The 13,891-nt window shown below is 41.7% G+C and overlaps 1 protein-coding gene across 1 annotated transcript; it reads left to right on the plus strand.

Annotated features, from left to right (window-relative positions):
• Positions 1-6,214: 6,214 nt before the first annotated feature.
• Positions 6,215-8,606, plus strand: hrh1 (histamine receptor H1). The gene has a single exon (XM_078542909.1). The coding sequence runs from the start codon at positions 6,287-6,289 to the stop codon at positions 7,976-7,978; it is 1,692 nt and encodes a 563-aa protein (XP_078399035.1). The 5' UTR covers positions 6,215-6,286; the 3' UTR covers positions 7,979-8,606.
• The last annotated feature ends 5,285 nt before the right edge of the window (positions 8,607-13,891 follow it).

Genomic DNA, 13,891 nt, shown 5'->3' on the forward strand with positions numbered 1-13,891 from the left:
AGCAGCAATGGCCGACCTATCATTATCCTGCCTTGACGGTTGTACCGCAAGTTCCCGCTGTCATTTCCCGCCGTCAGAACCTGATTTTGTCCATCCCCTTGTATTCTCCACCCCCGGCCACCACAAACCCTGGTGCTGGCAGAGGCAGAAAATCCCGGCCAATACCTGGGTTCTCCTGTCCTTTTGCATTTGTTGGAATCAGACTGCAGTCACGAATCAGTGCGATTTTAATTGACTTGTTTAACGTAGTAGTGTTTCAAGTCTTGAAGCACCATACACAAAAAACAACCACCCACACACAGTTTGCAGCACACTCTAGGTTGAACTTCAAAATGTTATTCGGCAATTGCGAAACATTGCTTGTTTATAACAACAATTCGAAGATAATATAAATATAGTTATTAAACAGTCTTAATTTAACTCTTGCCCTGCAGAATAAAGACAACTTTCATTAGTAATGTTGTAATTGAGGTGGTCTTGTGGCACAGTGCAGCATCCCTACCTCTGGGCTAGAAGCTCTGAATTTCAATCCCACTTCAGGGCTTGTTGGCCACAGAAGGTGCGTTCACAATGTGGCCAAACAGGTTGATGATCAGCCTGCAATTCCTCCCAATACACCTGATGGCAGACAGCAAGAGCAGGAGAGTTTCCTGGTCAGCCAGACTGCAGAAGGCAATGGTGAAACACTGCAGCACTTTGCCAGGCATAATCATGGATTGAACCAATGGTTGCCAACACCCTCTTAGGGCGTGGTATGAGGAGGGGGAGTCGTGATTGAAATGTAAACATGAGTATGAGTGGATTTGAAACTGATATTAAGCTTTTCAGAAATTCAATCCAGAGCCTGAACTCCAACTGCTAAAGCTACAATATACAATTCAAAATGACATTGACTCTTGCCAATGTGGCTCAACTTTGGTGAAATCACTCCATGAGCTTACAGAATGACTTCACCTGCACTAAACAATATGGGCTGTAGGCAAATAAAGAATTTAAAAAATAAAATTCCAGAATATTTTGTGTTGCAGGCACCCTTTACTGGCACCAAAGAGATTTTCCCAGAAGAGCTTGTCCCAGGTTATTAAATACAGCCATAATTTTTACCAGCAAAAACCAAAGAATCCAGTGGTAAATGCAGTAACTCCAGGCTTTTACACTCATGGAAGAATCATCAAACTTAATGATCTTGGTAAGATAACCACGTTTTTTCTCTTGGTGTGTTTTAGGGTTAAAGACAAAGGCTGTCTATGCTGGGCAATGGTCTGTTTTTCCACTTTGTTCAAAGTATCAAGACTGAGAAGTACCAGGTAAGGTACAGTTTGGGTTAAACATCATGCTGTATCATTTCTGGAATAATGAGCATTTTGCATACTTACTTTTAAATCTGCACAGTTTGTATTTTAATGTATATTTTTATAAAATTGTGACTAGATTTTATGCAGTAATGCAGGTTGGAACTTTAATCAGCTGGCCATCATCCAGGTGAATCAATAGTCCAGAATAGTACTTTGAATGTATTTATAATGCTTTAACTGAATTCATTTAGCAAGAGATACATTTAGGTCAAAAAGCAAGATCTGAAATAGCAAGGTGCGTCATGAACTAGAAGAACCAGAATTGTATTTTGTGATCAGTTAGCACGATAGGCCAGTGTCAGAAAAAGCACCCAGGGGAAGGGTGCGAGGGGAAATGCTGAAAAAGTTAAGAAGAGGGAGAAAGGGTATACCATGCAGGGATTTAATCACAAGTATGAAGTAGATTCATAGACTCATAGACATTTACAGCACAGAAGGAGGCCATTCGGCCCACCATGTCCACGACATGCACATGCACACCGAGCCAAATGGCCTCCTTCAATGCTACAATTTTTATCATATTTTGAGCATGAAAACAGGAATCTAATGAAGTTTTCAAAGTTGTTAATTATTAACTAAAAGTGGGATGAGATTTTAGCTGAACATGTGCTTGACTGCATATCAAAAAATTCAAAATGTTGAGCAGTAATTATTTTGCTTCTGGTAAACCAATTCCTTATAAGCTGTAAATAAATAATAATAATAAAAACAATTAAAAGGGTTTATTTACTTACACGAATCCCGCGCCCCCCCAAATTGTCGTAAAATATAGGCACCAGGATGTCCTCACATCACGTCATGAAAATTAAGCTTTGGCCCTGTTACTTTCATGACCCATGGTGGCATTCATAAAACTCAGTCAGAACATAAAAATAAAACCTCATCAAAAACCTGCCTACCTGCAGCCCTATCAAATACTAAATGAAGACATTAAACCTTGTCCTGATTTTTTTTTAAATAAAAGCGGATTCCTGCATTAGAGTTATAAAAGCAAGTTAGAACAATTACGGCACAGAAAGAGGCCATTCAGCCCATCCTGCCAGCGTTGGCTGAAAAAACTAGCCGCCCATTCTAATCCCACCTTCCAGCGCCCAGTCCATCACCTTGCAGGTTACAGCACTTCAGGTGCAGATCCAGGTACCTTTTAAATGAGTTGAGGTTTCTGCCTCAACCACCAATCCAGGCAGCGAATTCCAAGCTGAGGGAGATGAAGAGATATAAAAAAATAATAAAGGAAATAAAAATGTAATGAAACATGTCCCTTCTTTGGCACATGAGCAGAGATGTGTTATTAATGAAAAATTAAAGTTTTTATTTTATTTTTATTTGCTTTTGGAAACCTCATCCTGCCCGTGGATGAGGTTTCCAAAAAATTGCAAAGGCCACTTGGTCTTTTCGCCTGCCCGCCAACCGTTAGGTTTGGCGGGCAGTGAAAAATTTACATTAATTGATAACTTAATGGCCTTAACAGGCCTTTTAATTGTCGGCGGGTGCACTGCTGGCTCCAGCCATTGATGTGGACGACGTCAACACGTCATTTCACGCTTGAGCGGGTCGGGCGGGTGCCCGCTTGCCAAGTGAAAATTTCTGCCCATTGTGTCCTTCCTGTAATGTAGTGACCAGAACTGTACACAAAACTCCAGCTGCGGCCTATCCAAAGTTTTATATAGTTGCGGCATTATTTCCCTGCTTTTGTATTGTATACCTCATCCAATAAAGGAAAGCACTCCATATGCCTTCTTTACCACCTTATCTAGTGGTCCTGCCACCTTCAGGGACCTGTGGACATGCACTCCAAGGAAGTGTAGTCGAGGTAGCTGTGGGAGTCCATGGACTTGTATTGAAAATTTGTTGATGGCCTATCTCCAGAAATGGTGACTGAGAAGTCGTGGAAGGGAAGGGAAGAGTCAGAGATGGACCAGGAGAAGGTAGAAGTTGGAAACAAAGTCAATGAAAGATTCCAGTTCTTAGCAAGAGCAGGAAGTGACACCAATACAGTCATCAATGTACCGTAAAAAAGAGATGAGGCAGAGGGAAGGTCCCCAAGTAGTGTTGGAATAATGAGTGTTCCACATATCCCACAAAAGGACAGGCATAGCTAGGACCCAAGCGGGTACCCATAGCAACACCTTTTATTTGGAGGAAATGAATGGAGTTGAAGGAGAAGTGAGAACAAGCTCAACAGGCAGAGGAGGGTGGTGTTGCCTCCCATTCAGAAGAACTGAGAAGTTCTGAGACCGTCTTGGTGGGGTGTAAAGGTTGTCTATAGTGAAGAGGAACGGTTAGCACCAGGAAACGCCCAGTTTCTCCATCTGCGACCTTCCCAACCAGCGCTTCTGACGTGTCTTCTTTTTTCCCAACTGAGGATTCCCCCCCCCACCACTGACTATGGTTGACAGGGCCCTCACCATGTCCAAAATATTTCCCGCAATTCTGCTCTCACCCCTTCCCCTCCCTCCCAGAACCATGATAGGATTCCCCTTGTCCTCCCCTTCCACCCCGCCAGCCTCAGTGTTCAACAAATCATCCTCTGCCTTTTCCGCCAGCTCCAATGTGATGTCACCACCAAACAGATCTTCCCCTCCCCTTTCAACATTCCAAAGGGGCCATTCCCTCCATAATGCCCTGGTTCACTCCTCAGTCACCCCTTAACACCCCCTCCCTTCCCTACAGCACCTTTCTTTGCAAGTGCAAGAGATGTAACACCTGTCTTTTCACCTCCTCCCTTCTCACCAACCAATACCTGAAACACTCCTTCCAAGTGAAACAAGGATTTTCTTGTGCTTCTTTCAATTTTGTAAACTGCATTCATTGTCTCCTCAACATTGGGGAGACCAAAGATAGACTGGGTGACCTCTTTGTGCAAAACCTCCATTCAGTCTGCAAGCATGACCTCGAGCTTCCTGTCACTTGCTATTTTAATTCTCCATCTGACTCCTCTTCATATCAGATTCAAAATAGAATTCAAAAATATCTTTAACTGTCAATGCAAAATACCATAACACAAATACAACATTAATGTCTCAGGAAATAAAGATATATACCCTCTTTGTTATGGGACAGTGGATGGTAAATGCTAAGCTGCTCAAATCCCAGAGGGAAACTTGAAACAACTGCCTCAACTGTTTTGAAATTTGTATTTTTATTTTGAGATGCATGCCTTGAATTCAATAGTAATAAGTCCACCGAGTCTTGGAGTTTTTACAAAACTAAATTATACATTATTAATAAAATAAATAATTTTAAGCACATACATAGGTCTATAAATTACAACTATGATAACTCCTAGCTCCCCTAATTAATCTGACTCCCAGTGACACCCCCGTTAAGGCAACAGTAAAAACAAAATAGATTTTAACAGACTCAGGCAAAGCACATGATACCCTGGACAGGGATGTTCACTATGAATTCTCTTAGCTTCGGTTCCTATAGACAGCAGCTTGGTACATAGAGGCTGGAGGCTTTTCACACTTGTTAGATCTGAGAATTCCTTCTACTCTTATACATAGCCTTCTCCCTTTATATACATCTCTCCTTTGAATGAAAATGTCATTGTTTCAATATGTCTTTGGACTTTACTTTTCTAATAATAAAAATATTTCATAGTACCAATTTTATCAGAAAGCTTTGGGAAAAGTAAACACACTATTTGGCTTCTTCTGTCTAAGTGAAACATTTCACACTCTCCTTTGAAATTCAAACTACTCTGGCTTATCTAAAAAATGCAAAAAAATTTTTACACCTCCTAAAACTTCAACGATGTTTACTTATTTAGCATTTCAAACCTAGCTTCTCTTCTGATACAAAGAAGCCTTCAGAGCAGCTGTCTTTAATTCAATTAAGCCACACACACACACACACAGAGACTATCCAGACTGCACTATTCCTACTTTACAATAAATCCCAATAACATTATGAAAATTATTATATTTTCGTGACATCTTTCACAAAGGCTAAGATGCAAAAGATGTTTTAAATAGTTTGGCAAAGTTATTGGGGTAGGGGACCTTAAACCATCAATTAATATCTTTCCTCTTCCACCTTTACAACCTGAAATCATCTTGTTCAGTGATATATCAGTCAATATTGAGAACCAACTTCTTGTAATCTTTAAAAGTGATATTTAAGGAGAAAAGACTTGTTATCTGCTTGAAACATGTGCAAATGTCAGCCTTCTCATGTTTAATTATGGTTTACAGTTTTTTAAGTGTTTAAAAAAAACCTGTTAGTTTAGACTGTTGGTTTAAACCGTTAGTTCAGCTGTGACATAGCTGTTTGCTTGTATACAGTTGTCACAAGTTGTTATTTATAACTTACTATTGTCCTGGCTGCTATACAATGCCCCACGTCAACACACACACCATCATCTCTTGGAACCATATTACCGTTCCTTCACTATCATTGGGTCAAGATCCTGGAACTCCCTCCCTAACAGCACTGTGGGTGTACCTACACCACATGGATTGCAGCGGTTCAAGGAGGCAGCTCCCCACCACCTTCTCAAGGGCAATTAAGGCTGAGCAATAAATCTTGCATCCCAAGAGTCAATTTTAATAGAAAAAGCAAATTTTATGAATCCACAAGTTTAATTGAAGCAGACTTGTTTTCGATCATTTTAAAGACAGTGGCTGGGATTTTCCAGTCCTGCTGGGAAATTCCCACCCCCAAAGTCAACGGACCTTTGGCTGGTCCGTCAAACATTCCGTCCCACCCACTTCGATTCCCACTGCAGGCAGGACTGGAAAATCCCAGCCAGTGTATCTAATTAGATAACTCTTAAACGAACTGTTTAAATCTTGATAGCTATTGAATATGCCAAGTAATGACTCACAGACTTTTGTTTTTCAGACTCATTCTTTAACATGCCAATCAGGAGTATTGGCCCCGACAAAGTTATGTGCTCATGCTGTGTAAATTAGTCCGCCTTGACAATGATGAATATTACTGCAATATCAATTAAACACATCATAAACTCTACAGTGTTTACAACAGAAAACTACACAAAGGAAGATTACCACCAGCAACGTTCTGCCAAGAAAATTTTACTTGGCCTGGCCTTAGTCTTTTTATCTTTACTCACTGTCATTATGAATGTTTTGGTGCTATATGCAGTGAAAAGTGAGAGAAAACTGCATACTGTTGCAAACATGTACATAGTTAGTCTATCTGTTGCAGATCTGACAGTGGGCATGGCAGTCATGCCCCTTAATATTATGTACATCTTAGAAAACAAATGGAAACTAGGAAGAATGATTTGCCAGTTTTGGCTTTCTATGGATTATATGGCTAGCACAGCTTCAATTTTTAGTCTTTTTATCCTATGTGTGGATCGTTACCACTCAGTTCATCAGCCGTTGAGATATCTGAAGTATCGAACCAAAACCAGAGCTGTTGCGATGATTGCAGGAGCGTGGCTTCTTTCACTGACTTGGATCATCCCCATCTTAGGATGGCACATCTTTGCAAATGGAGGTATCAGGACTGTGGCAAACAATAAGTGTGACACTGAATTTCGTTATGTCACCTGGTTCAAAATTCTTACTGCAATCCTGAACTTTTATGTCCCATCTATACTAATGCTTTGGTATTATACGAAAATTTACATGGCTGTAAGAAAGCACTGCCGACAACGAAACAATATCGGGGGACCTATATGCTCAGGCATAGACAGAAAAAATTTCAAGGAGAATGTGAAACTATCATGGCACAAATGTGAAACCTGTCTGAACCAGCAAGGCGAAAATTCATATCTAGAACTCCCAACTACAGAAGCTAAAGATACATGCAAACTTTCACAGTGCAGGTTTAACTGTTCTGACTTAAAACAAATCAAAATGCCTTCTACTCCAGTAGGTAACGAGAACATCCCAACTGAAAATAACCAAGACATTGGTGTCTTTTCTATTTCAGCATCAATGCGACAAATTTCAACTGACTTTTACTGTAAGTCATTGTCTCTCAATAAGGCACAAAATCAGCATGTGGAACCAGGCTACAGATCAAATTATGTTGTGGACTCAAAAGAAAATCTTACCTTGGATAGTCCTGTTGCTACAGCAAAACTAAAGTGCTTTCCTATAAGTGTTCAGTACAGACAGCAAGGTAGTAACACTCAACAAACATACATGATGGTGAAAGAGCATAAATTGGTTGCAGAGGATTCAGTTGATGACAAATGCAAACTATCAGATATCTCTGACATACATACGTTCAATAAGGTGCTGCTTCAGTTTGGTTCTATGCCTTGCCCACATCCAAAAGCAACATCTTGGGTCCATGAATCTGAAGAAACTATAGGAACAGACAGCATTAATCAATTTAAGCAATCATGGCAGAGGTTTTTCTCACGCTCTGTGCAGCATGTACAACGCTTTCTCATAGTAAAAGAAAGAAAAGCTGTCAAGCAATTGGGTTTCATAGTGACAGGGTTCATGGTGTGCTGGATCCCCTACTTTGTGACATTTACCGTAATGGCTTTCTGTGATACATGTGTCGATCACAATTTACATATGTTCACAATATGGCTGGGTTACATTAATTCAACACTTAACCCATTCATCTACCCTCTGTGTAACAAGAACTTTAAGAAAACGTTCAAAACCATTCTTCATATTCAAACTTAATTTATAATTTGTGGATCGTTGGATGTGAGCCAAACATTGCTTTGGAAAAAAATCCTCTTTGGTTTCATTTTCATAGCCATGAAAACTTACTAAATTGAAGAATGCTAATTTACTTTATAAAATTTTATTAATTGATCCAGCAATTCTTAAAAATTTTAGCAAATCAGTTGGTCAGAAATACATGAAAAATATTTGTAACCATTTCCACAATTCATCAGTGGAAGATGAAGCAAGCAACTTTTGGAATTATATAGTTTATATGAAAAATGTCATGGTGCCATTTAGTTAACCTACAAACAAATCGACATGATGGCTGTAGCCATAAAATATAAACATTGCTGAGGGTGATTTTTCAACATCAATGTGAAAGATTAAGAGATAAATAAATACAAGATAAATATAAAAATCACAGATTCTGTGTACACCTTAGCATTGTGAGAGAATTGTGCTGTGTGCATTTAGACATGGCAATATTTTGTACTTAAGTTCCAAAAAGTGCTAACAAATAAATTGTTTTTTATTGTCTTGAACTGAAGCGGGAATATTGTAAAAATGATGTTGCTATTTATTGCATGGTATAGCTTTTAATTAAAAAGCAAAATGTTTTCTTTTCAGCTATAATAGAGAACTTTCTTCAGAACATAAAGTTTAGAAATTGGTAAAAACCCTTTGTTTAAACAACTCTGGCCCCATTTGATTAATCTCAACCCAGCTCACTGCATCTCCCAATTGATTTTGTTCTCCAAAAACATATCCAGCTGTCTCCAGGATCTGCCCTGTAACTTCTCCTGTACATCTCAAGGAATTCTCGACTTGCTCTAAATATTTAATTCATATCACCTAGTTTTGGAATCCTTCATGGGGTAGTGCCCTGGGGACCAGGGTTCGAATCCCGCCAATAAAAAGTTGGAATTATAAGTCCTCCCTCAGCTGATGGTAAGGGCACAGAATGTACTCTGGGTGGGGGGCTTCAATGTCCATCACCAAAAGTGGCTTAGTAGCACCACTACTGGCTGGGTCCTAAAGGACATAGCAGCTAGCAGGTGGTGAGGGGAAACAGCAAGATGTAAAAACATATTTGACCTCATCCTCACCAACCTGCCTGCCGCAGATGCATCTGTCCATGACAGCATCGGGTAGGAGTGACCACCGCACAGCCATTGTGAAGATGAAACCCCGCCTTCCCATTGAGGGTGCCCTCCATTGTGTTGTGTGGCACTACCATTATGCTAAATGGGATAGATTTCGAACACACCTAGCAACTGAGACTGGGCCTCAATGAGGTGCTGTGGGCCATCAGCAGCAGCAGAATTGTACTGGAGCACAATCTGTAACCTCATGGCCTGGCATTGGATTGTGCAAAGGCTATGGGCCTTGACAATAGTACTGAAGACTTGTGCTCCAGAACTTACCGCGCCTGTAGCCAAGCTGTTCCTGTACAGCTACAATGCTGGCATCTACCCAGCTATGTGGAAAATTGCCCAGGTATGTCCTTAACACAAAAAGCAGGACAAATCCAATCCATCCAATTACTGCCCCATCGGTCTACTCTCGATCATTAGTAAAATAATGGAAGGGGTCATCAACAGTGCTATCAGGTGGCTCGTGTTTAGTAATAACCTGCTCACTGATGCCCAGTTTGGGTTCCGCCAGCGTCACTCAGCTCCTGACCTCATTGCAGCCTTGGTCCAAACATGGACAAAAGAGCTGAGCTCCTGAGGTGAAGTGAGAGTAACTGCTCTTGACATCAAGGCTGAATTTGACCAAGTGTGACGTCAAGGAGCTCTAGCAAAAAAACTGGAGTTAATGGGAATCAGGGGGACGACTCTCCACTGGTTGGAGTCATACCTAGCACAAAGGAAGATAGTTGTGGTTGTTGGAGGTCAGCCATCTCAACTCCAGGACATCGCCGCAGGAGTCCCTCAAGGTAGTGTCTTTGGCCCAACCATCTTCAGCTGCTTCACCTTCCTTCCATCATAAGGTCAAAATTGGGGGTGTTCGCTGATGATTGCACAATATTCAACATTTGTGACCCCCCAGATACAGAAGCAGCCAATGTCCAAATGTAGCAAGACCTGGACAATATTCAGGCCTCGGCTGACAAGTGGCAAGTAACATTCGTGTCACACAAGTGCCAGGCAATGACCATCTCCAACAAGAGAGAATGTAACCATTGCCCCTTGACGTTCAATGGCATTACCATCACTGAATCTCCACTAACAACATCCTGGGGGTTACCATTGACCAGAAACTGAACTGGATTAGCCATATAAATACAGTGGCTACAAGAGCAGGTCAGAGGCTAGGAATCCTGTGACATGTAACTCACCTCCTGACTCCCCAAAGCCTGTCCACCAGCTACACGGCACAAGTCAGGAGTGCGCTGGAATACTGCCCACTTGCCTGGATGAGTGCAGCTCCCACAACACCATCCACAACAAAGCAGCCTGCTTGATTGTCACCCCTTCCACGAACATTCACTCCATCCACCACCAATGTACAGTAGCAGCAGAGTGTATCATCTACAAGATGCACTGCAGGAATTCACTAAGGACCCTTCAACAGCACCTTCCAAACGCACGACCACTACCACCTAGAAGGACAAGGGCAACAGATAGATGGGGGCACCGCCACCTGGAAGTTCTCCTCCAAGTCACTTACCATACTGACTTGGAAATATATCGCCGTTCCTTCACTGTCGCTGGGTCAAAATCCTGGAACTCCCTCCCTCATAGCACTGTGGGTGTACCTACACCACATAGACTGCAGCAGTTCAAGAAGGCAACTCATCACCACCTTCTCAAGAGCATGTAGGGATGGCCAATAAATGCTGACCCAGCCAGCGAAGCCCACATCCCGTGAATGATTTTTTTAAAGATGTGTATAATATCTCTGAATCACCTTTTTCACAACAAGAATGAGCTCAAGTTTCCCCATAATTTCCCCAAACATTTCCCCGTAAATCTGATTCCAGAGACAAGGGCGATTATATTTCAACTTTAGGTTTTCAGCACATTGTAAGCTCAATGCTGCATAATCGGTTAAGAACAGTTAACATTTAAAGTGAAATCTGAAAACCAATAGAACTCCACCACACGATTTTACCTTTTTTAACAAAACAAGTTATTGTACATAAAAGACTTAAAATAAGCAATATTAACTTAATTTGGTTTATAATTATTTATGTTATGCACTCAGGTTTACTTCTTAAGTATTGCTGAAAAAAGATATTTTGTTGAAGCTTTTCGTCTTGCACTCATCAGGACAATTGCAAGAATACCAATGTCAGGGGATGAAACAACTTTATACTGTATGAGAAGACAGTGCTGATTGGTCAGCAAGTGGACTCTGATTAATAGAGGTGCTGGCACGGAGAATGCACCTGTTAATGGTAACTGACAGTTAACCGCTAAGCATTGTTTGAATTTTAAACCAAGCAGCTTGACTCTGATTGGTCAAGGCATTGCCCTGAGGAATGAACCAGCAAATGGGTATCACTTATTTTGTGTAGCTGAAATAGGTGCAATGTGTGAACATGTTCTTTCTGTCTGCAAAGAACAGGGCCCTGTGTATTAATATATGTAGTTTCCAGTACACGCAAATGTGTCACACCGTAAGCATGACTGATAATCTCAAACCAATTGTCAGCGTAACTTTTAGAACCCTGAGGATTATTTAACAAATGTCCATTCGAGGAATCACATCTAATGTTGGACACTGTGTTTTGAGTTTTGCAAGCATGGGCTGGTTGAGTGCGGTCTGTACCCTGCCCGTTGCAAACAGTGGCTAGGACATGCTGTTTGATACAATCCGCCAGTCTTTGGATGTATAGCCTATATACCTTGCATTGCACTGGCACTGAAATTCATATACCACATTATTCATTTGTGTGATAGGCAGAATGCCTTTTTGGCTTGACAGTAGCATCCCATTAGTGACGAATGCCACTCATGTTGCTATTGCATAGTAGCAGCGTGAAACAGCTAGCTTCACCTTTTGCTCAAATTTGTGAGATACTTTGCCCTTCCAGGGTAATCTGAGGTAGACTGGGCACTTTTCAGGGCCAAAAGTGATAGTCTTAGGTCTGTTCATGAGTTTGCGTGATATACAAAATGATCTGATCAGGGTAGCCATTATCCTGCAGGATGTCTTTGATGCCCCCTATTTCAGCATCAAACTTGCATGGTGAGCAAATGGCTTGGATCATATTCATGAGGTTGCCGATAAGGCCAAATTTATAACGCATGGAACTGTAAGAATCCCAACGCAAGTATTGACCAGTGAAGGTAGGCTTGCGGTAGACCGTGGTAGAGAAATCTCTGGCAGATTTCTCAACTATTAGGTCAAGGAAAGGGAGTTCATTTGATTGCTCCATTTCAAAGGTGAATTTGAGTGCAGGATGGAGCCCACCAAGACATGCAAATAAATTATTAAATGCTGTTATGGATTTAAAAAGCAAACGTATCATCTACAGGGCAACATCTCTACCAATCAGAGTCCACTTGCCAACCAATCAGCACACTCTTCTCATATTGTATAATGTTGTTGCTTCCCCTGACATTGGTATTCTTGCGATTGTCCTAATGAGTGCAAGACGAAAAGCTCTGACAAAATGTCTTTTTTCAGTAATATTCAAGCTCTGTACTACCAAACGACTATTTGTTTACTACTTACTTCCCCCAAGAATTCTCTTTAAGACACATCAATCTTTAAGTTATTTACTTCTGTAGGGACCAACCATAAGTATGCTACAGTCCCCTGAAGAATTCTCCTCAGCTCCAGCTATTCTCAGAAGGTAAAACCGTCAGATACCATCTCTTGACTGTGGATGCCTCAATCACTTTTCAGGTTATTTTTCTAGTACTTCCAAACTAATTACTTTCTTTTGCAATAAGACACGAGAGGCCCACTGTAGGTTTTCCCACCGGCTTCAAACTAGGCAATCTTCCAGCTTCTGTTCCCACACAATATTCATACTGAGATTAAGCCTCACCCGCCCTCCACACAGTCAATGATGAAGCTAGTGTTTCACTCTGCTTGCAGTGCAGGGCTATCTAATTGTCATTTACATTGGGTAGCTTCCCTTAGTGAGATGGAAAACCACATCAGGTCCAAACTCCAACTAACACTCTAAGCAAAAACACCCAGGGGAGAATCTTCGGCTCGCCGAGGCATAAAATGACGTTGGGTGACATCAGGCGTGGGTCCCAAAGTCACCGCGCGTCATTTAGATTTTCAGTTCAGCGAGCGCACAGCTGACTCTGCTGCATGCCCGCCGAGCTGTCAAAGGTCTATTGAGGCCTGTTAAAAAGCAATTATGGCAATTAGCTGAGCTGCCCGTCCAACCTTAAGGTTGGTGGGCAGGCCAGGAGCCCCGGCGGGGAATAGAGTAAACATGAAACCTCATCCACCGGCGGGATGAGGTTTCATGCAGGGATTTTAAAAGTTTAATAAAGTTTTAGTGTAATTTTTGAACATGTCCCATCTCATGTGACATTGTCACATGAGGGGGACATGGTTAGGGTTATTTTTTTCTACTTTTAATGTTTTTAGAACTGTCAGCGATCTCCCTGAGGCAGCACTCAGCCTCAGGGAGATGTGCGCTCTTTCGTGCGCATGCGTGAAAGAGCGCACTCTCGCATTTGGAGAATCCCCCCCGGCCCGCACAGGAAGTGTATAGCACTTCCCGGCAGACATCGCGCTGGGCGGGCCTTAATTGGCCTGCCCACGTAAAATGGTGGCGGGGCCCGCTTCTCCAGCGGGGATCAGCTCCCTACCTGCCAGAGATTGGGTCAGGCCCGCACGCCTGGCAGGCAGAAAATTTTGCCCATGAAGTGAATGGGTTTTACGATCTTTCAGGGTTTACTGAATGCTTTTAAACTAATGTAGATCTACCTCCCAAAACAAAAACAC

Source organism: Cetorhinus maximus, chromosome 6 (genome assembly GCF_964194155.1).
Source record: "Cetorhinus maximus chromosome 6, sCetMax3.hap1.1, whole genome shotgun sequence".
NCBI lineage: Eukaryota > Metazoa > Chordata > Chondrichthyes > Lamniformes > Cetorhinidae > Cetorhinus > Cetorhinus maximus.